Source organism: Desmodus rotundus, chromosome X (assembly GCF_022682495.2).
Source record: "Desmodus rotundus isolate HL8 chromosome X, HLdesRot8A.1, whole genome shotgun sequence".
In the NCBI taxonomy this organism is placed as follows: domain Eukaryota; kingdom Metazoa; phylum Chordata; class Mammalia; order Chiroptera; family Phyllostomidae; genus Desmodus; species Desmodus rotundus.
The window spans coordinates 87,516,739-87,543,656 of NC_071400.1; the positions used below are offsets into that span (position 1 = coordinate 87,516,739).

Here is a 26,918-nt window from a genome sequence, read left to right on the forward strand (position 1 = left end):
TGGGTTGTGGGCCAGGTCCCTGGCTAGGGGTGTGCGAGAGGCAACCGATTGATGTTTCTCTCCCACATCGATGTTTCCTCTCGGTCTTTTCTCCCTCCCCTCCCCTCTCTCTAGAAATGAATAAATAAAATCTTTAAAAAATTATTTGTGGAATGAAGTGGAGAATAAGGTGTTAGGGTAAAATCATATTTAACGCTGTGGCCTTGAATTTCTCTGCGCTGGACAAGATCTCCAACTTTTCAACACTAGGGGGCAGGCCGAGATTAGAAGAGGAACCGTTTTTCTTTCCCTTTATGTCAGTGGTTCTCAACCTTTGCTTACTTTAGCAACACCTGTGACCCCTGCCACACCCCTGACTGACTAAATCAGAGTCTCCAGAAAGTGGAGCCCAGGCATCAGTAGTTTGGAAAACTGCCCAGAAGATGCCAACGTACAGTTAAAGGCAATTATTAGGGACCGGGAGCCGAGGCGTGGCAAAGTCGCGGGGCCTTCAGCGAAGAGGGATAACGGAGACGAGCTCTAAGGACCTAGCCGCACTTGACCCCCACGTCACACCCCGGCCACGTTCAGTGGTGCTTTTAATCAACAATGGCGGGGTTAAGCCGGCCCCCTAGTTAGTAACGTGCTCCCCACCAGCTGATTACGTCGGAAGCTCTACGGCACGGATTCCAGCTTCCCGCCAATGAGCTGAGCTGCTGGGGTAGCGTGGACCCGCCCCCAAGCTGCGCGGGCGGTGGGGCCCTCCTCAGCAGGCTTGGGCTGTCGGGGTGCGGTCTTGGGAAGCTAACTCAGGTTCCGCTGTCGCGCACGCAGTCGCGCGCGCTGTCGCACTCTCAACTGCTTTTACTTCTCCCTGCCGACAGGCGCGCGGAGCGGGGGTCTCTGGTCGCGGGCGCGGTGGCAGAGCGCGATGAGGCGTGCGGTGGTTCGGTACGTAGCTGGGGGGCGTCTGAGCCATTGCTCCGCTAGTTAGCGGGCCAGGGCGGAAGGTCCGGGCTGGCGGGACTAATGCGTGGGCATTGGGCAGAAAGTGAGGCTGGGTAGGAAAGGGCGCCCGCCTACCGCGAGCGCGCCACGACGGGCCTGAAGCCCTTGGGTGGAGCACCGCCTTCCCCACCTTAGTGTGTTCTGGCACTGAGTGTGATATTAAAAGCGAAGCGGCACTTTAAGGGAGGAAGTTGGGTGTTCCCTGAAATTCCTTTCCGTTTGCTCATCGAGGGTGTGGTTTGGGGGGTAGCCCGTTGTTAGAAAGCTGGTATTTGGAGTTCCACATTAATTTTCCAGTCCTTTACCCTCCTTTGTAGAGCATCTTTAGGGCTAAGTGGTTGGATTATTTGGACTCAGACTTAAGTGTGTTGTAATGTGGGCAGAGATTGTAGGGTACCTAATGGGCTCTCAGGACTGTATGACCAGGACCCCCTGGTGCTGATTGGAACTTTAGCTTTAATGAGCAGTGATGCAAGTGTGTGTGGGGGGACTTTGATTGGGTCACTTGGACGAGGAGGATGCTATTTTTTTGTCATCATTCCATCACTCCAGGGCACGTCTGGCTCTCTTCCAAACCGCTTCACCGGAGCACTCCAGCTATTTAAGTTCTTTTTTCATGGCTTCGTCCCAGGGGCTCCCTGCTGTTCTAATTTCTGCAATCGTCCAGCTACAGGTGCGCCGGCCTCTCAGGTGTGGCCCATAGTGGTTCTGACACTAATCCCCATCAATTCTCTTGGGGGTCCCGGTTCTCTCTCATTGTTCCTCTGGACCTTACCATCACTTGAGAAAGGTTCTCTGTGTGTGTCTCTCTCTTGTTTATGGCACTTAACAAAATGAAAAAAAAACCCAACTTCCTTACACTGTTTGAAGACAGTTTGAAAGTTGGGTCAAAAGGACCACAGAAGGCTTTAGCTTGCACCGGACACGATGTGAAAGGCCCTCTATAGTGGCCTTTCCACAGTCTTGCCCACATACTTTCTCTCAGGAAACCTTTCTTATCTCTTCTCCCCCAATTTGGAAGTCGTCTCTGCACCGAATGCCCATTGTCTTCCTTTCTTGTGAGTTGTATAGAACCTTAAGCAGGTACTCCCTTAGTGTCAATGAGTACAGAGTATCTGAGATGATTAGGTTATTTGACTGGTGGGCAATCTTCGTGGCTTTCTTTTCTACTCACAAAAGAGCCGCCTGAATTTGTTTAGTCTGTAAATAGAGGCATTCCCTCAGAGTGGAGGGCATGAGTGGCATTGCCTGTCATTGTACTGAACACTCTTCCCAGACACCCTCCCTAAGCTTGGGACCCAGAACAGAGCCAAGACACTTCTGTTCACACCTTCAGGTGACTTCTGTGACTCCCTAAGCAGCCCATGGAGAGGTTGGACTCCTTGGTCTCCTTTCATTGGAAAGGTTCATTTATAAACGCTAGTGATAAATGATTCTCCCTCTCCCTCCACCTCACTGCTGCATATATAAAGGGAAGTAGCTGAGATTGTGAAAAGAGCAACTGCGTGTGTGTGTGTGAGAGAGAGAGAGAGAGTGGCTTCAGAAGAACTGGGCTCTATCTATTTGACTGGCACTGGGAAAAGTCATCTAATTTGGGGGGGCCTCAGGTTCTTCAGAAGGTTGGTCTGAGTCAGAATTTCTTAATATAGGGGCCTATGGGGGTGTCAAAAGGGGGTGGTCTATAAACCTTCTGAAATAGTACGTATCATTTTTATATACCAGTTTTCATCAGATTGTCAGTAGGTAGGATACCAAATTGTAGTAGAAAGTTATCATAAACTGAATGTTCGCAGGATAATAGAAATTTGTTGTACCAATATATGATTAGTATAGTCAACAATTTTTAATAAACGTTCAAATTATGCCTTTGTTGTGTTACAGGGATATATTTCCAAATGTATCAAGGCAGTATGCAAAGAGCAGGGCTGCAGGACCATAGTTTTCCCAGTAACTTGGCCCAAGTGTTACATTCATCAACTCCTTTTACTATCTCCAGCTGAGTCACTATTCAGAGATGGCCCGTCATGGCGCCTAGCTTATGCTTTCTAAATTTCTGGTCTTTTTTGACTTTTAGGGGAGACTTTGGAGAAGGATGACTTTTTGGAATAGTGATACCTAATTTTTTTTTGAGGACTTATCAATGTATTAGGCATGCTCCTAAGGGTTTAACATGTGTCAACCTCTTTATCCTTGTAGCGATCCTATGGGATAGGTATTATTATTATTATCCCCATTTTACAGATGAGGAAACTGAAGCTCTGCTAAGTTAATTTGCCCAAGGTCACACAGCTAACAAACAGCATGTTCAGGCCCTTAACCTCTGTACTATACTACCTCTCACTCAGGCAGGATGGGATGGTTTTTATCACTCAAGAAAATGCCACTGCTTAGGGTAACAAAACAAAAATGCTTGTGTATATGTGTATTTACCCAAATATGTGAGATGGTTGTATACTTCCTGTTAGTTTGTGATATTCAAAATATTCAGCTACTCAGAGTCACATCTCATTTCTTATATTGGGAGCATCTACTGCATCTATTATTATTGCTGATATATTTAGGGCATGATTTTTTTTTTTCTCTCTCAGCTAATAGTAGCAATGAAAAATATTAGCTTTTCCCAGTGTGCTTTTTAAAACCTGATGCATTCAGTCGCAGAATGCTAGTTTCTCAGAAGGCAGAATGAAGGGTTGTTTTCTTCAGGAAAGGATTTGAACCTACAGAAAATACATAAAATGAAATAGGAAAAAAATTAAGATCATGTTCTGAGAAAATGCAAATTAGAAGGTCAAGAGTTAGAAAACTGACATTAATATACATATAAAAGCACAGACATGGAAAGTTTATTGTGAAAAAATAAATCCGAAATAGATTAGAGAGGCTTATTAGCTATGTGATTAGAGAATAAACACAAAACAAAAACCCCAAACACTCCAACAAGTGGTCTGACCTTAGTGGACCAGCAGGGCCTGTGTCCCAGCTAGTGTGACGACTGGATGGCTAAGGAGCTAAAGCGACTGCGAGCGTGTGCTTGTATTTACGTGTGCTGTTCTGTCAGATTAGTTGATTCGGTGAAAGGACAAGGCTTTGTTCTAGCAGCACAAATGGCAAGACTATGTGTAGGTCTCACCAGATATTTTTACTGAGAGATTTTTCTTCAATATAATTTCTGTATACAATTCAGAAGAGAAATCTAAGGTGAAGTTGGGCCACAGACAGTAAAAAATACAGTGGTACCTCGGTACTCATTAATTCGTTCTGGAACTCGTGATGAGTGCCCAAACCGACAAGTACCCAACGATGTGGCATGTTCTCTTGCGGGATGGCATCGTGACTCATACAAGTTCTAGCAAGAATGATGAGTCCTGAGCAAGGGCTAAGTGCTGAAACATTTTTTCCTTGTCAAAATGGGATGAGTTCAGGGTTTGACGAGTTTTGAAGCCCACAAGTAGTGAGGTATGACTGGATACTTTTTGTCGGGGGGAGGGTAGTCATCCCTTGTCCTGGCATTAGGTAGTAAGAATTTACTAGTAACTTGAGCTAGAATGAGTAATAGTATTTAGAGTTTGTGACCTCTAGAATGCCTTGCCTTCTTCAGCTGTGCTCTCAACAGATCAGTTTGTCAGTCCCTAACATGACATGTGTGTTATCCATGCTGTCACAGTGTATGATTAGGAGCCAACACTTAAAGCAATAGTGAATCAAAGGCAGCTTAAATAACTTACTTTGGGAGAATAGGGTAGGCACATTTGGATAAATAGCTTTTATGTGATTGGTTGGGGATTAGGAAATTTCTGCCTCAGTCCAATAAGTACCCTGTTTGAGTCTGGAAAGGGTTAATTTTGTTTTCAAAGTTGATTAACCTATAATTGGGTTTATCTTATCTATTGAGCAAATATTGTATGATAATGAACAAAATTAATGTTCATAATGAATTTACTTATTTACCAAATCAATTCTGGGCTTCTGAAGCTAATAAAGTAGAAAGAGTAAGAGTAAATTCATTAAACCCGGTTGATATCTTTTATTTATTTTATAGATAGTTGCCTAATTAGTCTTTGCTCTCAAGAAATGTTTACTCTAAGACTGATGGTTGCCAGAGGGGAAGGGGGAGTGGGTGACTTGGCGATAAGGGTGAAGGGACTGAGAAGTACAAATTGGCAGTTACAGAATAATCATGGGGAAGTAAGTACAGCATAGGAAATACAGTCAGTAGTGCAGTACCCATGTATGCTGCCGAGTGGGTACTGGAAATATCAAGAGGAACTCTGTGCAAAGTATATAATCGTCTAACTACTATGCCGTACACCTGAAACTAATACAAAATAATATTGAATGTAAATTGTAATTGAAAAATAAAATAAATATTTACTCTAGCTAGAGAGATAACTTATGGAGTAGCCTCATATGCAACTATGCATACACTTGAAAAACAAGTACAGAGCCCTACAAGTCAGTATACAGTACAGTCATGTGCAGTTTTGAGAAATACATTGTTAGGCGATCATTTTGTGTGAACATCATAGAGTGAACTTACACAAACCCAGATGGTATCGCCTACTACACTCTTAGGCTATATGGGATGTCACTGTTGTATATGCGGTTCGTTGTTGACGGAAACGTTGTTATTTGGTGCATGACTTTGTGCTAAGGATGTGGGGCAGCCAAGAGCTTTGGGAGGAGACACAGGTCTTTGGGGTTGCCAGGAAAGAAGCCATGAAAACTACGCTAAGTGTTTTTTCTTGTTTTGTAGGCTTTGCACCTTGAGCAGGGGCCTGCTTACTCCTGGCAGAGGACTGACTCAAGGATCCCAGAATCCTGAAAATCAGAGAGTCTTCCACATTCATGAAGGCAAGCATGGGTATTTTACTTTTCAGGCTCATGTGGTGAAAAACCTGGTTTTATTTGGGAGGTGTTTATAGATACTTTAGCAGGGGTGTCAAACTCATTGTCACTGGCGGCTGGGGCAGAGGGCACATCAGCCTCGCAATTGCCTTCAAAGGGCCAAAATTATTTTAGGACTGTATAAATGTAACTACTCCTTAACTGTTAAGGAGTTGAAATTACATTCGGCCCTTTGAAGGCAACTGTGAGGCTGATGTGCCCACCCCCCCGCCCCCAGTGAAAATGAGTTTGACACCCCTGCTTTAGGGCAAATGAGGCATACTAAAGGTAGATCTTTCATGAACTTCTCATTTATAAAATGACCCGGAGAGCTGTGGGTGGAGATCACATTCAGAATTTGAGCTTTGGTTCCTGGGAACCTTGGGGACTGAGCCCTTTTAGTTCATTGATTTCCATTTCCCGTGAGTAGGTACTGAAGGGGAAGGCACAGAAAAAAGAAATCTAGCGCATAAGTAAGTGACGGACGCTTCAGCTGTATGAATGCTCCTAGTGCACAGTTTTGTTAGAGGGACCGTGTTTAATCCATGTTTAATTGAGATTCATTTCAATTATTACTGGTAATCTGATGTTTATCAGTTTAGGAGTATTCATCATAATTAAAATTGTGGCATCTTTAAAGGGTCCACATAAATGTATATGTATAAATATAATTTAAAATCTACTTTCCTTCTTGGCCCTCCACAGTGGCCTTGCTTCTCACACTGACTGAACTAGTAACAATCATTTCATGTTATCGAGCAGCAATAGTCTATATCCTGTTGGGCGTATTTTCTGTTTATTCTTTTATTCAAGGAACTCAGGAGGAAAAAAAATCATCAATAAGACTAATTTATGAATGGTTATTTTGTTTAGTTCTCCATGATTTATTTGTAATTTGAGTTTGCACGAAATTTATGGTATATAACAATTGTTTGATAGAAAAATCAATGTTTTTTATGAAAGTTAAAGTGCATGTTAATCTAACGATATTTGGTTTTGATCAGTTAGTTATTGAAGGACCATTAATTTCTTGTAACTGGAATGTATATTTTTAAATGCTAGGGAAAAAATGAACTAAATACATTATTTGAAATCCTATAGACTTATGTTTTGGTTTTGAGTTACTACTGCTTATCTAATTTATTTTTTTCTTTATCCATGTAGCATGTTCACCTATACACGTGAATCATGGTGTGTGTGGTAATTAGTATCAACTAAGTGTTGATATATTTTTTTTTTGCACTAATTCTTTCTTCTACTTTTGAGCAGTGGGCATTAACTGAAATGAAATCACATTCTTTGCCTTTCCTTGATTTATGTCTTTGCTTCATTTTTCTGGCTTAAGCTTTTCTAACAATTACAATAGTATAAATACTCATATATGAGAAGGAACTCCTACCCTTCACGAGGGCATGGATGGAACTGGAGGGACGGGGTAAGATTGACTGTGGAAGGTGAGAGTGGGTAGGGAAGGGAAGAGTAATGGAGGGATAATGGGGACAACTGTAATTGAACAGAAATTTAAAAAAAAGAAAAAGGGATTATACAAAAAAACGAGAGAAATCAATTAGAATGATACTCAGATTTGGGTATTATTGTTAGTCCCTGAGCTAAGTAATTTGATCTACTGCCTATAAGAAGATAGGTGGGGATTCTGTTGCTAGTATTTCCATCATAAAGGGACTCCTGCCGACACCGAGTTATCCTTTTTTGTTTCTGTAAACCCTAGCGATTGGCACAAGGGTATTCTTTTCTGCACTAAGGAGACAATTGTTGTTTCAAGTTTTCAGGAGGCAGGGGCCTGATGTCTTCTCTGAGCTGTTTTTGTGGCATTAAATGGAAATTCGTGGATCTTTAAAGCTTTTGAGCTCATGAATTGCTTTTCATAGTTCTTGAGTTTGTTGCCGTAATTCTGTTCTCCTATTTCTTTGTTTCAAGGGATGACCTCTTTATTTTTGTTTCAGTTCGAGATAAGTTGCGGGAGATAGTAGGAGCGTCCACAAACTGGAGGTATGCACTCCTGTGTATTCATTCCTTCATCCCTGAAGTGGTATGCGAGACTGTATTTGGGCTCAGTTGATGGTCTCATTCTAGGGATGGGGGGGCCTGTGTACGGAGGTGGATTGAGAGGTATTTTTACTCCACGGAGAAGATCAACATTCCACCATACTCATCAGTTGATGCATTGTTGTCCTAAGATAATGTGATTTACATGTACTTTACTTTTTTCAAAGTGCATCCAGCTATATTATCTCACTGGTTCTCAACAAAATTTGTATCGGCTTATGGCATATGTTCCTATCCCTTTTTTTTGAAATGGAAACTCAGAGAGATTGAATGATTAAGCATCAGGGTTTGGTACTTGAACCCAAGTTTCCTTCTTTCTTTTTTTTTTTTTTTTTTCCTGTTTCATGCAGCCCGACTCCTTCATTGCTTCTTGTTAGTTCACAATTAATGAGGTTCTCACACGGTCTTTCTCTTTCAGCATTTTCCTGCTGTAAAATAGGATAATACTCCTTTTAGTGCACAGAATTTTGAGGCTAAAATGAGATAAAACAAAAAGTACAAGTGATCAGTCCTGGCTGGATAGCTCAGTTGGTTAAAGTGTTGTCCCCATATGCCAAGGTCGTGGGTTCAACCCCTGGTCAGAGCACATAAAAAAATCAACCAATGAATGTGTAAATATGTGGAACAACAATCAATCTTTCTCTCTCCTCCTTTCTCCCTCTCTCCCCTCGCCCATTACTCCCTTTCTTTCTCTCTCCCTCCTTTCCTCTCTCTCTAAAATCAATCAATACCCCTGACTGGTGTAGCTCAGTGGATTGAGCATGGGCCCGCAAACGAAAGCATTGCTGGTTCGATTCCAGTCAGGGCAGATGCCTGGGTTGCAGGCCAGGTCCCCAGGTTTTGTGTGGGGTACACAAGAGGCAACCACACATTAATATTTCTCTCCCTCTTTTTCTCCTTCCTTTCCCCTGTCTCTAAAAATAAAATAAATCTTTTAAAAAATAAAATATATCAATAAAAAATTAAAAAGTACAAGTGATCACTAGACATATAATAATCTATTTTTGGTATAAAAATTTTCTAATGACTTTTTAACCCTCTATAGGAACATTTCAATTTATTGAAAAGTAGGGGAAAAAAGAATACCTATGTTCCCACCATTTGGATTGGATACTTATTAACATTTTCCCAGATTTGCCAATATACATACATTGGGTGAACTATTTCTAAGTCCATTATAGGTATCATGACACTTCAGCATACCTCTCCAATAAAGAAATATATTCTCCTACATAACAAAATCAGTAGTCACATATCTCCAACAAGCAAGATATTCTGTTACATAATGAAATTGACAGCAATTCCCTAATGGTATATTACTGATTTATATTCATAATTTCTCAACTGCTCCTCAAATGTCTTTTATAGCTTTTTTTAAAAACATGAAGATCCAATAAAGGATTGCATATTGCATTTAGTGGTTACAACTCTTTAATCCTCCCAAATCTAGAATAACAGACAGTTATCCCTAACTCCCTTTTTTTGATCCCTATGAGCTTTGCTTTAAAGGGGCCAAGCCATTTGTCTTATAGAATGGTCTACATTCTGGATTCACCTGGTACCATTGAACTTGTCCCTCTATCTGATATATTTTTTGCAGGCTAAATCTTCAATAAATACTTCCTAATTGAAGCTTAAAAAAACATCTTATTTAATGACATTGTTAACATTTTAGTTTCCTGTTCCCTTGTCTCTCCTCTTCCACCTCAGTTGTCTCCTCTTTTTCTTCCCTTTCTGTCTCCTTCTCTTGTCCTCTTCCTCTTTACCTTTTGCTCTGCTTTCTTTTGGATATACTCCATTTTTCCTCTTCTGTCTCTCCTGAAATTGAAGGCAGAGAGAGCAGGAGAGCGAGGGAGGGAGAGGGACAGGTCGGGGGTAGAGAACGTGCGCACACGCACTAGCCTGCTTTGGAGCACAGAGAGTATGAGAACTGGCAAGGAGAGACATGGGAATGTGTAATTCAGTGGCCATATCATTCTTTAACTCATATATATGTATATACTATTGTGTCCATCTCTGTATTTTTAATTTGATTTCAAATATTCTGTTATTTGAGTACACTTTTTGATGAGGGTGAATATATGGTTCATTTGGGTATGTTTTTCTTATCTACTAACCTAAGGAATTTTAACAGAAATTTTTATTTGTACCAAGTTAGCAGGTATGAAGGGGGGAAGGAAGAGGAGACGAGGTAGGTCCAGACCTCCTCTTTTCCTCCTTTGGTGGTGCCTGTCTGGCCTCTGTGTCACCGAAATTGGGGCGTAGCCCTGCTCCTGTGTTTCATGAAGCTTTCATCCTTTCTTCTCAGAGACCATGTGAAAGCAATGGAGGAAAGAAAATTACTCCATAGTTTTTTGGCTAAGTCACAGGAAGAACTGCCGCCTCGGAGAATGAAAGACAGTTATGTCGAAGTTCTCTTGCCTTTGGGCAGTCAGCCTGAATTACGAGAGAAATATTTGACTGTTCAAAATGCCATAAGGTAACAGTACTATTTTTATTTGTGTTATTTATTTGTTTTCATTTCTTTTCCTTTCTCTGTTGCCGCTTTGAGGTATAATTCACACACCATACCATTCACCTATTTAAGTGTGCAATTCCGTAGTTTTTAGTATATTCAGAGAGTTGTGCAAACATCACCACAGTTAATTTTAGAACATTTTTATGACCCTAAAATGTGTTATTTTTATAGGGCTATCATCATGATTTTCATTTAATCCCAGTTTTCTTTATTTCACAGATTTGGCAGGATTCTTGAGGATCTTGACAGCTTAGGAGGTACTGGTATTATTATGGTATTTCTAAATAGATACTCAGAGCTGTACATTGAATCCTATGGCTAGAAAGGGATTTTTTTAATTCTTTAACAGAAAAAGAAGGGCTACTATTTCTGAATCGTCATAATTTTATCCTGACAATTTTGATTCCTATTTAACAGTTGTAATCTGATTAATCCTTCTTTCCAATAACTTTTTCAACAAAAGTCCTGAAAGCTGCAAATAAGTATAAAGAATTGTTCTTCCCCAAGTCATGTGAGTATGTTGCTGATATGCATATCACCCCCAAATATTTTCATGTGTATTTCCTACAAACAAGGACCTTCTCCTACTTAACCACAATACAATGGTCAAGGCAGGAAATTAACACTGGTACGTTACACTGTCTGTCTACTCCTCAGACCCCATTCAACTCGCACCAGCGGGCCTTTATAGCAGAAGGATCCAGCTCTGAATCACATGTTGCATTTAGCTGTCGGGTCAGGAGTAGTTTCTCAGTCTTTCCTTGACTTTCATGACCTTGCCACTTTTGAAGATTATAGGCCACTTCTTTTGTGGACTTTCTCTCAATTTGGGTTTGTTTGCTGCTTCCCCAAGATTAGATTCAGGACGTGCATCTTTGGCAGGAATGTCACAGAAGGGATGCATCTTACCAAGTGGTGCATAATTCTAATTTGCCCCATTACTGCGATGTTAACCTTGATTCCTTGTTGAAGGTGGTGTCTGCCAGACTTCTTCACTGTAAAGTTACTCTTTTCCCCTTTGTAACTAGTAAGTACCTTGTAGGGGGGTACTTTGTGACCTTGTAAACATCCCATTTCTCAGACTTTCAACTTATTACTTTGAAATTAGTACGGACTTGTGGATTCCTATTTTATCAAGTAGGGTATAATATGCTACTTCATCCATTTTGATGCTCAGATTGTCCCATACAGTCCTAGTCCCTTCAAGCTGGCTTTTGTGTTTTTTTAAAAAAGACTTTATTTATTTTTAGAGAAAGGGGAAGGGAAGGGAAGGAGAAGGAGAGAGAGAGAAACATTGATGTGCAAGAGAAATATTGATCAGTTGCCTCTCACACGCCCCCAACTGGGGACCTGGCGTGCAACCCAGGCATGTGCCCTGACTGGGAATCAAACTGGTGACCATTCAGTTTGTGGGAGAATGCCAAACCCACTGAGCCATACCAGTCAGGGCTGTGGGGTTTTTTTGTTTTTTGTTTTTTTTAAAGGTTTTTATTTCTTTACTTTTAGAGAGAGGGGAAAGGAGGGAGAAAGAGAGGGAGAGAAACATCAATGTGTGTTTGTCTCTCATGTGCCCCTCTTTGGGGACCTGGCCTGCAACCCAGGCACATACCCTGACTGGGAATTGAACTGGTGACCCTTTGGTTTGCAGCCTGTGCTCAGTCCACTCAGCTACACCAGCCAGGGCTTTTTGTTGTTGTTGTTGTTGTTTGTTTTTTGATGTGTCCCCGTCATTTTTTGAGCACTTCCTGTCTTTCTGGCATGGTAAGATGTTCTAGGTTTATTTGTGCTTTCCCTGCCCTTGTCCTGGAATCTGCCAAATCTCTAAGGAGCTCTTGTTCTTTTTAATGGCGAATGACATTTAGAAACCAAGATCCGGGAGCTAGGAGTGGTCACTGCCGCTGGGGTGTGACTGCTCCCTTGCCCTTTCACTGAATGAGCTGGGGAATACATGCACTCACACACATTTACCTCAGTGTTTATCTCTGTCTCTCTGTGGAAACCATGGGTTCACTGATAACTCCAGTTCAACACCACAGCTTCCTTCTTATTTCTTCCCTTTTCGTATTTGTTAATTCCCTTCTCTGGCTGGCTCCGTTATCGTTAATACATTTGCGTGCTCGGCTGGTTTCCCTGGATGTAGCCAGTTTCATCTCCACCACCCCGGGACCCTCATTGAGACTCCCTTCACCTCACTGATGTTCTAGTCCATGCTAGGTCCCCTTTGCAGGTCACCTGGTCACCTTCCTCATTGTGCTCGGTGCAGCATGCTGAGCTATTGCTCTCGTTGCCTCTCTGCATGTCCTCCTGACCCCACTTGGGTTTCAGCACCCTACTCTGGGCCACCTTGCTTGCTCCTGCCTAATTGTAGAAAGAACTGCTGGGAAAGGGTTTAAATAAAGAAAGGCTCTAATTAACTTTAAAAATACAGACATAACTCCACTGTGAGGCTCATGCCTACCACTTGTTTTCTTCAGAGTAAATAAACCTGGTTAAAATTTCTTATTCACCTTTTAAAAATTAAACACACACATACTTGATTTTGGTTTCCTCAAGTGTCCCTAAATATACAAACTCCCCTGCCAATACTCTGTTTTTTCCTCATTACATTCTGTTGATGGCCAATGCCTTTCACCTGTTTACTTGATTCTCCTTCCATTTCTTCAAGTAACTTGCCTTATCACATATTTAAGTCTCTTTTAAAATGAAAAATAGGTGAAATTCCCTTCCCAATAACCCTCTCCACCTGTCTTTCTCCCTCACTTCAGAGCTAAGTGAGGGAGAAAGAATTCCCTTTATAATTCTCTCTGGAAAGAATTAGAAAAAAAATCATTTCCTCTCATTGCTCTGTATCCTGACCTCCTGTTATTCCCCAACCTGCCATGTTCTGGCTTCTGCTCCTCATGCCACTGAATTGCTCTGGCCACGCTGTCCATTGGCCACCTCATTACATGACCTACTGGGTACTTTTCAGGGCTTGCTCAGCCCCTTTGCGGCTCCTGATGCGGTCAGACTTCTCCTTGGGCTTTGTTGCCATTTCCTTCTGCCTCTCTGGTTATTCCTTCCTGGTCTCCCGTGTAGGCTCCTGTTTCTCTATTGATCCCTTAAAATTTGCTTATTCCCAGAGTTTTGTCTTCTGCCCCCCCTTTTTTTAGTTACCTGCACATTCTCTAGAAATAATCTCATTTACTTTTTCCATGCTTTAGTTGCTATCAGTATGGGGCATACTTAGGAAGGTACTTTACCTGGCCTGCTTTTCTGAGTTCCAGACCAATTTGTCCTCCTCTCTCCTGGACGTCTGATGGGCTATAGGTTTCTCTAATTCAACATGTTGAAACAGCCCCTTCTCCTCTTCCTGTATTCTTTTTTTTCAGTGAATGGTACACTGTCTTCATTCATGCCAGTTGGAAACCTGGGTTTAGTCAAGCCTTGTCAAGTCTCCCTTCTCCTTAGCTCTTGGACCTTTCCTGTTCTCTTCATTTCCACTACTGCTGCCATGGGTCAGATGCATATAGTTTCTTTTCTGGGTACCATAAATGCTTTTTTTTTAAAGATGTATTTATTTATTTTTAGGCAGAGGGGAAGGAAGAGAGAAAGAGAGGGAGAGAAGCATCAATGTGTGGTTGCCTCTCACACTCCTCCTACTGGGGGCCTGTCCCACAACCCAGGCATGTGCCTTGACTGGGAATCAAACCGGTGACCCCTTGGTTCACAGGCTGGCACTCAATCCAGTAAGCCAAACCAGCCAGGGCCATAAATGCTTTTAAATAGAATTTCTTTCCTTTAGCCTCTCATTCCCCCAGTACATCCTTTAGCAGGTACATGGATGGAAGGATTTATTGTCACTTAGCAAATACTTATGGTGCATAGACCCAGTTCCAGGTGCTGATGATACACATTTGAATGAATCATGGAGGAAGCAGGGAGGCCACTAAATACAGAAGCAAATACAACTTTCAATGAGGTGATGATTGTAAGGTGCATAGAACCATGCTTGGCAGATACAAATGCTTGTAAAGATAGGGAAAGTATGCAGATAACCACAGGGTGGTGTAGGAACCGAGGGCGTAATGGGGAAGGCGGGATAACTCTTAGTGAAATAATAGCTTCATGATTAGGACAGAGTCAGGAGGAAAATAGGTAGCTGAGTTTTTGTGATTGTTTTTCTTTTCTGAAAATGTCTGATGCTGGCAGACTCATGTTCTGGGGTCTTTCTCTGATTTAGGCACTGTGTCTCTGTGGAGTGGTGACAAGCCACCTGGTGGGCCTGGGCTTGGGCTTCAATTTCCTCACCAAATCGAAAACTGATTGGGCAGTTAGATTAGAGGATCCCTAGAACTTTTCAGTGTATAAAGTCTTGGGTCCTAGTGGAACACTGGGGATTGGGTCTTCAAAACAAGATAACACTTAAAAAAAGAGATTTTATTTATTTACTTTTAGAAAAGAGAGGAAGGGAGGTAGAAGGAAAGGGAGAGAAACATCATTGTACAAGAGACACATCCATTGGTTGCCTCTCACATGCCCCCAACTGGGAACCTGGCCCGCAACCCAGGCATGTGCCCTGACTCAGAATCGAACAGGTGACTCTTTGGTTTACAGGCCAGTGCCTAATCTCCTGAGCCACACCAGGCAGGGCAAGCAAGATAAGACTTTTTATAGATTTCAGGGAGTGAATTGTAAATGTTGAGAAATAATTTTGCTTTGCCTTTATTTGTTTCTCTTCTCTTTTCCTACAGTTCTTATTTGCTACATGCATACCAAAATGCATTCAACTAAGATGTCTCCTTTATCGATAGTTACAGCTCTGGTGGACAAGATTGGTAACCAATAATTATTTTCTATGCATACTTAGAATTCTTAATAATTACAAGATGTTTTTTAAAAAATTAAATCATTTTTTATTTTTCAATTACAGTTGATGTACAATATTGTATTAATAACATAATATAGTTTCAGGTGTACACCCCAGTGATTAGACATTACATAACTTAGTGTTCTCCCTAATATTTCCAGTACCTATCTGGTATCATACATAGTTATTAGAATATTATTGATTCTATTCCCTATGCTGTACTTTACATTCCCATGACTATTCTGTAACTACCCGTTTAATTACAAGATATTATCGAAATTAGAGAAAATATTTTCTTTTTATGGGGGAATTTTTATGTATATATGCATGTGGAAATATCTAGAATGTTATATATCAAAATATTTATTATAATTATCCTTTGGTGGAAAGAATTTTGCATGGTTCCAGTTTTATTTTTTATATTCTTTGCATTGTCTACATTTTTCAGAAAGACATACAAATTTCTTTTGTATATCAAAAAAGCCATTATGTGTGGGAGACAGAAAAAGAAATGTAGTGGAATTTACAAGCATTTTCAATTGTCCATTTACAGCACAGAAAATTTGGGGTACAGTCTGAACTCAGATTGATTTTCTGTTTTGCAGATATGCATAAGAAGTGCCTAAGCCCAGAACAGGACATCAAGTTCAGTGGCCATGTTAGCTGGGTTGGGAAGACATCTATGGAAGTGAAGATGCAAATGTTCCAGGTGTGTAAGCACCCCCTTGTTCCAATGCTGGTAAATTTCACTACATTTCTTACTGAAAGAAAAGCTTATTAACCGATGTGTCCTTAGACACACAGCTCACCAGCTGCAGAGAAACCATTAGAAGTTCAGGTCACAAAGTTGGTGGGTTATTAACATCCTCCTCCTAGACGAAGACTGACACGTTATTTGGTGTTTATTACTTTCAAATCATCTCAGCTCCATGTTAGGGCACTTGTTTCTGCGTTTGTCCAGAGAATTTCACAAAAATCTGAGTTATGTTAGGCATGAATGGGATTGCTCACTGTGCGAGTTTCCTATGGCTGCTGTAACAAAACACCATGAGCCAGGTGGCATAAAATACCAGAAATTAATTGTCTCACAGTTTTGAGGCTAGAAGTCCAAGATCAAGGTCTCAGAAGGACCATGCTCCCTCTAAAACCTATAAGGGAGAATCGTTCCAGCTTTTGACAGTCTGCTGCCAATCCTTGGCATTCCTTAGCTCGTAGCTGTGACACTGCAATTTCTGCCTCCATTGTTACATGGCTCATCCCCTTGTGTGTCTGTGTCTCCGTGTTCTTCTCTTTTTTGTTTTATTTTTATTTTTAAAATATTTTATTTATTTATTTTTAGACAGAGGGGAAGAGAGGGAAAGAAACATAAATGAGTTGCATTTCACACGCCCCCAACTGGGGACCTAGCCTGCAACCCAGGCGTGTGTCCTGACCGAGAATCGAACTGGTGACCTTTCAGTTCATAGGCCAGTGCTCAACCCACTGAACCACACCAGCCAGGGCTCTCTTCACTCTTTATAATGACATCAATAATACTGTATTGGAGCCCACCCTACTCCAGTATGACCTCAACCTTACTGATTATATCTGTAACAACTCTATTTCCAAATAGTCATGTTTATAGATCCCAAAGGGTTAGGACTAAGATATATCTTCTTGGGGGACACAGTTCAACCCAGAATCATCACTTAGACTGCACGGCAGTTAGGAACAGCCTCTCTAGTGAGCAAAACACAGAATAGCTTTTATAAAGAAATAAACAATTTGACAAGAAAAACTACCTCAAAGAGGATGATAGCACAGAAATCAAATAATTCAGCATATGTCCAAGATTTCATTGTGAAAACTTATTTAAGAATGACTTAGTTATGTCAGGGTATTCAATAGACCTGTTTTTCAGGTGTATTTTTTCTGTTATGGAATTATGAAGCACTTCACCTTTTGGAAAAGTCTGAAGCTTGCTCTGCAGTAATTACAGTTATTGGTTAAAATAGTTTAAATGTTTTTTATATGATGCCGTATGTAAGCAGTTGGATTCTGTAACTCCCATATAGTTGTAACTGACAGTAACACTTTTTAAAACAAAACACCATGAACTTGTTGGGGATTCTGCTATGATTTGTCCACATTTTTAATCTTCATGGTTGATTCCTAGCCTGCTCAGTGCCACGCGCAGTGGATTGCAGGCACAGGGCCAACTTTCTAGGGAATCTTGACAATTTGAATCTTGGACAAGTAGGTTGACAAAGAAATACAGGAATTTTTGGGAGGAGAGAGCCAATGAAAATTGGTGTGTCAGGCAAGTACAAACATATGTTTTAAATTTGCATTTCTCACTTGTTCTTTTGACTAATAATTCATTACTTGAGTGATCCTTTCTATTCCAGAGAGGGAGTCTGGTGATAGGTGCCCTGCCTCTGGTTTGAGTCCACATAGGTTCAAATCCCAGCTCTGCTGCTTATTAGCCGTGTGACTGTGGGTAAATCACTTACCTTCTCTGGGCCTCTGTTTTCTCCAGGGCACCATGGAAACAGTAGTAGCACCACCTTGTATGGTATGGTACAGGTGAAATGGAAAACAGCCCACTCCTCTGAAGAATTTGATAAATTGCCTGTCACACAGTATTGACATTAATGTTAATTTATTATCATTACTGTGGAGATGGTCCCAGATCTCTATTCTGGGCTGGACCTTCAGACATCCCTCTCTGAGTACCCTTCATATCTCCTCCGACATGGGCTCCTGCTGCCTCCAGTCCACTGTGTTTCAAATTGAGCGTGTCAGCTTCCTTTCTAATCCTGATCTTCCTCCGATTTTTCCCCTTTGCCAGCCTCCTGGTTTCCCAGTTCTAAACCTATGGGATAGCTTAAGTTTTTCCCTTTCCTGTGCAGCTTTTTGCTAAGTCCTGCAAATTCATCCCCTTTAGCAGCTCACCAGGGTCCGTTCTTCCCCTTCCCCTTGGCCCCTGTGTTCCAGTTAAGCCCTCACTGCCTCTTGTGTGAATGCCCGAGCTGTCTTTTAATTAATCTGCCTGCCTCTAGCCTGTTCTTGCTGTTAATTTTATACATTTTTATCAGATCTTCCAAAGCTGATCTTAAATCACATCACTGCTCAAAAACTGCCCTGGCTGGTGTGGCACAGTGGATTGAGTGCCAGCCTGCGAAACAGGGAGTCGCTGGTTCGATTCCCTTTTGGGGCACATGCTTGGGTTGTGGGCCAGGTCCCCAGTTGGGGGCTCATGAGAGGCAACCACACATTGATGTTTCTCTCCCTCTCTTTCTCCCTCCCTTCTCTCTCTCTAAAAAAGTAAATAAATAAAATATTTTTTAAAAACACCCTTGGTGACCATTATCTGTGCACTAAAGTCTAAATTCCTTTGACTAGTTAAGGTCCAAGGTGCTCCATAAACTTGCTCCAACCTCCCTTTCTGTCTAGATTCCCTCCAACATCATTTGCATACATTCTTAGAGCCCACTGCTGGACACTTTGAGCATCCTGAGAGCAGGGAGTTGTTCATCTTCGCATTCCTGATGCATGGCGCTAGTAGGTGTTCATTATAATAAACTGTAATTTAAACAGCAAGCAAGTGGCCAAGCATCATCGCCTAGGCTTTTTCCTTTGCCTAAAATCCTTGTGTTCTGACTCTTTGCAGCCACATTCCACTTGTGCTTCCAGGTCACTCCATACTCGAACCCTTCCCCGGGCCTCCCAGCTCACAGTACCTGTTCCCGCCCACGATGCCTTCCCCAGTACCCTTTCTCTGACCTGCCGATCTCTGCTCCTCAGAGCTGCGTAGCAACATGTTTTCTCTTCCTCTAGACCATATGCTTCTGAACAGCAGGATATGGGTATGAGTCACCCAGCCCACTTCCCAAGATCTACACATTTAACATTCGCTTAGCAGTCATTTATTCCATGCCTGTTCTGTGCTAGGTGTACAGCTGTGAGCAAAACATAGTTCCATTCTATTGGAGTTTACATTCTGGCAGTTCTCAATAATTACCTGCCTCAGTTCACATGTTGGCAGCCATTGGTCAGGTATTCGCTATCTGCCAGTCTTTGTGCTAAGTGCTTGGGGTACAAGTGTGAATGAAAATGGTCTTGTCCTCAAGGAACTCATGGTGCAGCAGGGCCGTAGCCACGTAAATAAATGGTCGTGATTTAGCATGTGAAGTATGTAGCGTTTCTCAACAGGGACACGGTTGGCGTTGTATGTGGGAAAATTCTTTGTTCTGCAGGACTGTCCCCTGCATTGTGAAGTGTTCATCCTCTTGCTTACCCCTGTCCCACTAGTAATGTCTCCCAAGCCATGTGGCAACCCAGACCAGTCCTACATGTTTCCAAATGCCCCCTACAGGGACGCGCAGGCAAGAACCAGTGGCAGGAGAGGACTTTGTTTCTGTTTAGCTGGCAGACAAAGGAAAGAATGATGAGCTGTGCCTGGGTGCAGGGATGGGTATTGCTCTGGGCCAGGAGGAGTTGTGCAGAATGCAGCCGCTTGGGAGGTATCAGGCAAGGCAAGGGAGGTGTTTGACAGCACGGTCCACTCTAGGACCTCCAAGTTGTCAGTCGTGCCTGGGAGAAAAAGGTGCAGCTGTGAGGGAGTGTTTATGAACAGCTGGGGAGGAATCTGAGCCCAGTGGTGGAGGGCTTTATGTACAGAGCCAACAGGCTTAGAGCAGACGGTAGAAGAAAGTTGAGGGGGAAGGTATTAGGGCCTGACCAGGTGTTAGTGATTGAGTAACTAAGTGATGAGGACGGAACTGAACGTTAGGTTATGATAGGATTTTATGATGTGATTGTCCTGGAAACAGACTTCTAAGGGATAAAGAAACACCTTAAAACCTCAAAGGCTTGTGCATTGTAAATATTTAGCTGAATCCACAGGATTATCACTGATCTTTCCCTTTCTTGGGAGCCCCTGGGCTCCGCTAAGGAATCCTAAACATGTGCTGGTAGTTGGCACACTAAGGTTCCCTGAAAATACTAGTATCTGTGAGAGCGGCAGGAGGTCCACCTGGCTCTGTGTGCCCTTTGGAGGACAGGTAGGCCTGAAGGAAGTGTGAGGCAGGACAGTGAAATGATTCAGAAGGTCCCTCTGGGACCCCCACCCCTGGGTCGCAGTCATTTGTAGCTCCAGAGCCTGTGGTTTGCGTCCATCCCAGCATTTTGCGCAGTGCACTGTTTGGGATTTTGGGGTGTCCTTCTCCTGCTGGACCACAGGCTCCCGGTCATGCTGCTGTCCTCACCCAGAGCCCAGTTCTGTGCCTGACAGCTCAGCAGCTTTTGGTTCATGAATGCACTTCTCTTTTTCTAGTTGCAGCCTTTCTCAAAGCGTGCACGATAACTGTTATAACTGTAGGTCTCCCCAGGAAATGCGTTTCTTACACCTGCATTTTCTTTCCTTTGTTCTTTAGTTACATGGCAATGAATTTTGTCCTGTTTTGGAAGCAACATTTGTCATGGTGGCTCGTGATTCTGAAAATAAACGGTAATTGTTCTTTTTTCCTAATAAATCATTTTGAAAAATGTCAAAGATACATAATACTGCAGAGAAGAGTATGATGTGGATGTCTGTGTACTCATCACCTAGACTTAAAAGAGTTTTAACATTTTTGCCATATTTCTGTTTTTTAAAGTATATTATTTTCTTTATGATATTTTAAAGCAAATGCCAGGCATAATGACATTTCACCTCTACATACTTTAGTGTAGGCATCTCTTTAAAAATGAGGATATTTCCCGAAATAACTATATTACTAGTAGGATACTTAACTAAAATACTAATAAATCCTTAGTATATCCCAGTAGTTCATATTCTGTTTTCCCCAAATATCTTTTTTATGATTTCTTCCAATTAGGCACCAAAAAACGTCCCTATATTAAATTTGATTTTTATGTCTTGTAAGCCTGTTTTGTTGGTTAATGGCTTTATTGAGATATAATTCACCCATTGAAAGTATTCACTTTTATGGCTTTTAGTATATCACAGATCAGAGAGCTGTGTGGTTTCTAAAGGCCGTTTAACACCAGAGTAGCTGTGTGTCCCCACTGCCCCCGTGTTGTTTTATCAACTTGTTGAAAGGCCGAATTGGTTCTTCTATACAGTGTCCAGCTTTCTGGGTTTGTCTGATTGCTTCCTTATGGTCTTTTTTTGGGGCGGGGGGGGCAAGAATACTTCATAGGTGATCCTCTCGGTGTATCTCATATCTCATATTGCATCGTATCAGGAGGTATAGATTGTCTTACTCATAGCGAGGCTAAGATCGATGCATGCATTCAAGTACTGACAGACTGATCTTTCCACTGTAAAGTTCAGTTTATCTGCTTGTGATCAGGAATGATCTACAGGGCGTAGTACAGCGCAGGGTGCAGAGTATGCTTCCTCATCCTGCGCACAGCTAGCTCCCTGTCACTCTTTCTCCAGGGCTCTTAATGTCCTTTATTGATCATTGCTTTAATCATGCAGGAGTGTAAAGTGATTTTCAAGTTCTGTCATTCCTTCGACATTTATTAGCTGGAGTTTGGTAAAGCAGAGGTTTCCCTCATGAACTAGGGCAATTTGGTTTGTAAAGGGAAGTCAAGATTTGTGTTTCATTGTTAACCTTTATTTACACATTTGCAAAATAACGAGATGGTTAATTAGCTAGTGATGACATGATTTTTCTACTTTTTTGGCTTTTTAAAAAAGTATCATTGTAGCCCTGGCTGGTGTGGCTCAGTGGACTGAGTGCCAGCCTGAGAACCAAAGGGTTGCCAGTTCGATTCCCAGCACATGCCTGGGTTGCGGGCCAGGTCCCTAGTAGGGGGTGCGTGAAAGGCAACCACACATTGATGTTTCTCTCCCTCTCTTTCTCCCTCCCTTCCCCTCTGTCTAAAAATAAGTAAATAAAATCTTAAAAAAATAACATTGTGAATGGATTTTAATATATAAACGTATTTCTCTGAATTGCAGCCATTGCTCTTGCTGCTCACGATTTACCGTATGGTCTCTGGTCAGTGAGAGCTCCTTTAAGCTGGCTGCTGTGACAAACTCTTTTGACATTTTTCTGTTAGTCTTTGATACCTGCCTGCTCTCTGGTGCAAGGTGATATCTTGGGCTTATCTTACACATTTCCTGCCCCAGGCCTAGAGTCAGCGATTGCTCCCAGGAGTCCTGGGGTTTCTTTATGTGGGAACTGGTATTTAGAGTCTAAAATCTGGGCTCTTGAACTGTGTGTTGTTACTAGTTTTTCATTGTGTCTAGGCCTTTTCAGTGGACAGAGCTTGGATATATGTTATAAAGCAAAGAAACAAACAACCTCATGAATTTATACTGTCATTTTCAAGTCAGGTTTAGTAGTACAGGCTTTAACTTATTTGCCTTCATATTTCATTTTGTTTTCTCTTAAACTGAATTCTTGGTTCCAAACAACAGTTACACCTAAGGCCTTCAAATGGGAAAAAACCGACCTGATTGTGTGTGTGGGAGTGGGGTGGGAAAGTGTTATAGGATTGCTGTTTGTACAGGATAGAGGCTAGAGGCCAATGGGAAGTCCGCTTTGTGTTAGAAACCTGAGTTAGGAGTCTGCAATAAGAAGTCATTTCTGCTGCATAGAAAGCTGACATGGAAAATTATGTCAAGGTTGCAAAAATAACTTGGTGACAGATGTGAGTGAAGAATACACCCATCTAGTCTAAGTCCTCCCATCAGCCCCAGCCATCCTGCTTGCTGCTCCTGGTACCCGGCCGGGGGCTCCTTTGCCAGCATTTGGGGGCATTAAAGCTTCTGCCCCTGCTGATGTATTTCAGTTTTCCAAGCTGCCATTTCAGTTCTTGTGTTGCCATTGTTGTTGTATCAAACTTTTGGATTCCACCACAGTGAAATCCTCTCTTCCTTTTTGCTCAGTTTTTTATTCTAAAACATTTGACACCTATAGAAAAATGGAATAATGCAACGAACACCCATACACTCTTCACTTAAATTCACCAGTTACCATTTTACCGCCAGCCTTATCATCCCACCCTCTGTATAAATGCACACATACACACATTTCCACCCTGAATCATTTGAGACCATTTCAGCCAGAGATAGTTGAGCATGTATCTCTAGAGAGTAAGGTAATTCTCCTACAAAACCTCAGTGCTTTTATTAGACCCACAAATTGAACAGTCCATAATTCAAACTTCGCTAGATGTCCCTAAAATATCCTTTATAGCTTCTTCCCCTAAGGCAGGGTGTGATCAAGAATTGTGTGTTGCAGTTGGTTACCCTGTTTCTTTAAAATAGTCCCCCTGCCATTTTCTGTCTTTTTAAGACATTGACATTTTTTGAAGAGTCTGGTCCAGTTGTGTTGTAGAATGTTTTACAACCTATTTTGACTGTTTCTGCATGATTAGAATCAGGTGAAATATTTTGGCAGCAGCCCTGTCCTTTTTATAATGTGACCTTTCTACTGTACAGATAAGTCTGTAACCAGAGGCCTCCCCAGTGGTTCCAGAGTTTTTGTGTGAAGCAGCCAGTAAGCGTTACTCAAAATGACCAGCAAAGAGTTTAAAAGTAGTGGGTAACTGTTCATCTTCCATTTTTATTGTATATAACATTGTAAACTATACTCTTTTCTTCTCTTCAGGTCGGCATTTGTAAATCCACTCATCCCTGAAGGCCCTGAGGAAGAAGAGCTCTTTAGACAAGGAGAATGTATATTAATTTATTTATAATAAGATAAACTTTTATAACTGTACTGCAAAGGAACTTATTTAAGAGTATGTATGGACTCCTCATACCAGTCAAGTGTCATACTCATTCTGATGAATTTATTGAAATTAAAAATAACTTATTTTTTGTTCCATGAAGTCCATACTTGGAACAATTTTATCGATCAGCCAATATTTATTAGTTGAAGTAATTTTTTGGTCATTTTTAATGAAATGGGAAATGTATCTTGATGAAATCACTGCTGGCTGGGGCTCTAGGTCAAAGCTATGTCAAGCGCTTTTACACTGAGGTGTGATACAGTTTCCATGTGAAGGCAATGAATCACTAGGTTTTGGGGAGGTATATGTACAGTTTCCAGTGGGATTTTTGCAGCCTGGAAATACTGTCTTTGTAGGATCCCAGGCAGCCCAGGTCAGGAACCCCAGTGTACAGTGAGACCCACCTGACCATCGCTTCTTATTGCTCCATGTTTCAGTGAATAAGAGGAGAAGGGTCGCCTTTAGCTCTGCGTCATTACTGAAAATGGCTCCCAGTGCTGAAGAGAGGATGACCATACATGAGATGTTTCTTAACACGCTGGATCCAAAGTAAGTTAGGCTGGTGAGATTCCACATTGGGAAATCCTTGGCCTTCTCCAAAACCAGGCTTGCCTGAACATTTTCGGAATTGTTTGCAAATAGTTTATTTTTCAGCAGTGAAACTATGGCCTTAACAAGGTTTACTGAATCTCTGTTTGCACAGGACTATAAGTTTTCGAAGTCGAGTTTTGCCCCCTAATGCAGTGTGGATGGAGAATTCAAAACTGAAGAGCTTGGAAATTTGCCACCCTCAGGTATTGTGGTTTAGTGGAGATTCTTGTAAATAGGATAACTTGCATCTTGGTAGTCGTCTAAGATTTAATTGCTTTAAACTGGCCTCTCTTCTTTGCATTGTTAATTCTTTTGTCCTATGTAGAAGGGTGACCATGAGCTTGTATTTCTTTTTTTTTAAAGATTTTATTTATTCATTTTCAGAGAGAGGGGAAGAGAAGGAGAAAAAGAGGGAGAGAAACATCAGTGTCTTGTTGCTCCCTACTGGGGACCTGGCCTGCAACCCAGACATGTGCCCTGACTGGGAATCGAACCAGCGACCCTTTGGTTCGCAGGCCCGTGCTCAATCCACTGAGCTACAGCAGCCAGGGCTCTTGTATTTCTTAACATTCATTTTTATACCCTATAGGAGAGGAACATTTTCAATCGGATCTTTGGTGGTTTCCTTATGAGGAAAGCATATGAACTTGGATGGGCTACTGCTTGTAACTTTGGGTGAGTTAGATGAAGGTAGTCTTAACTTCTGAGAAGCAATTTTTAATACCGCTGAAATGCAACTTTTTTTTTTAACACGCCCTTGAAAGAAAAGATGTGGGTGTGCTCCAGAAGGAGCCTGCTGAAATGAGACATTCTGGACCAGTCTGGATGTGTTGGGGAATTTGTTGTTTTTTTGAAAAAATAGGACATTAGTGCCAGCTGGGTTTGATCCTTATTGTAGAAGAATGTTACTCTTACTAAGTAAGTTAGTACATTATAGGCATACCTCGTTTTATTGCACTTCACAGATGTTGTGGTTTTTATAAACTGAAGGCAAGACCAACCCTCCACCAGCAAAAGGTTATAACTCATATTATTTCAATGCTTAGTTTATTCTTTGATCCTTGAAATTTGGCTTCAGCCAGTTGTTAGGGAAAAAATAGAGATCCTCAAAATTTTGCATTGACCCCAAATTCTTCCTCTCCCAATAGTGGTTCCCGACCGTTTGTAGTAGCAGTGGATGATATCATGTTTCAGAAACCTGTTGAGGTCGGATCCTTGCTGTTCCTTTCTTCCCAGGTAGGTGTGCGACAAGATAAAATACAATTTTTAGTCATTTGGGCCCAGAATAGCAGCTTTTATATTGCAACGCTACTGCTTCCCTTATGACTGCCCTGTTCCCTCTTCCCAGTATGATTGACTGACTGACTGGCATGCCCATAATCCCTTAGGTTTGCTATACTCAAGACAATTACATTCAAGTCAGAGTCCACAGTGAAGTGGCCACCCTGCAAAATAAAGAGCATACGACTACCAATGTCTTTCATTTCACGTTCATGTCGCAGAAAGAAGTGCCCCTGGTTTTCCCCAGAACATATGGAGGTAAGCAGCGTGATTGCTTGTCCCTGACAAAGGGAAGGACTTTAAAAGAAAATTTCCCCTTTTAAGATTGTTGCAGGAAGCCTGCTGACGCCTGTTAGCTCAAAAGCATCTCCTTAGGGGATTGTCTTTTGAGGTTCTGCAGCCCTGAAGGCCAGGATGCCTTGTGGCTCGCAAGCAGCTGTGGCTGCTCTGCCGGCCCGGCTGTTGTCTGAAGGGCTGGCGCCAGCTGCAAGCAGCCAGTGGCGCTCACACTGGTCCAAAGGAGAGGGGCAGGAGTCAAGGCCCGCTCCCTTGGGAACCTGGCACAGCCCTGGCCCAGCAGTGCTTGCCAGGCACCAGTGTTGCGTTCTCATCGCCGTCCCAATGTTCCCGAGTAGGCTTGTGTTTGTAGCATGCTTTTCTGAGGTGCTGCAAGTTCCTCCTCGGTTCTCTCTTGTGTTTCAGAGTCCATGTTGTATTTAGATGGGCAGCGGCATTTTAACTCCATGGGTGTACCGGTGACCTTGAGAAAGGACTACGTTGTGGAGCCCTAGGGAAACCCACGCTTGGTGAAGACCAGCCTTTCTTAGTGACGTAGTGCCTAATGAAGGCCTCGTCACGTGTATTGGTTTTAGTGTTTATGCTCACCCTCCACAGGGAGAAAGAATGTATTCCACTTTTTGGGTGATTACAAAAGCAGAATGAGAGAGTGGCTGGGTGGGGCAGAGGGAGAGAGTTATTAAATAATAAACACTTTCGGAACAATTT

At 42.0% G+C, this 26,918-nt stretch overlaps 1 protein-coding gene across 3 annotated transcripts; it reads left to right on the forward strand.

Moving 5' to 3' along the window:
- The first annotated feature begins 814 nt into the window (after positions 1–814).
- Positions 815–26,918, forward strand: ACOT9 (acyl-CoA thioesterase 9). 3 transcript variants are annotated; one of them, XM_024569945.3, is made up of 16 exons: positions 815–930; positions 5,741–5,838; positions 7,036–7,062; positions 7,836–7,881; positions 10,247–10,417; positions 10,676–10,713; positions 15,190–15,273; positions 15,911–16,014; positions 20,723–20,796; positions 23,918–23,985; positions 24,479–24,590; positions 24,745–24,835; positions 25,222–25,307; positions 25,781–25,868; positions 26,021–26,171; positions 26,616–26,918. In XM_024569945.3, exons 1-16 carry the CDS (start codon positions 911–913, stop codon positions 26,702–26,704), a joined length of 1,347 nt encoding a protein of 448 aa, XP_024425713.1. In that variant the 5' UTR covers positions 815–910; the 3' UTR covers positions 26,705–26,918. The 3 variants fall into 3 exon arrangements, with proteins under 3 accessions (XP_024425713.1, XP_045059222.1, XP_045059223.1); XM_045203287.2 differs by lacking the exon at positions 7,036–7,062; XM_045203288.3 differs by lacking the exons at positions 815–930; positions 7,036–7,062; positions 7,836–7,881.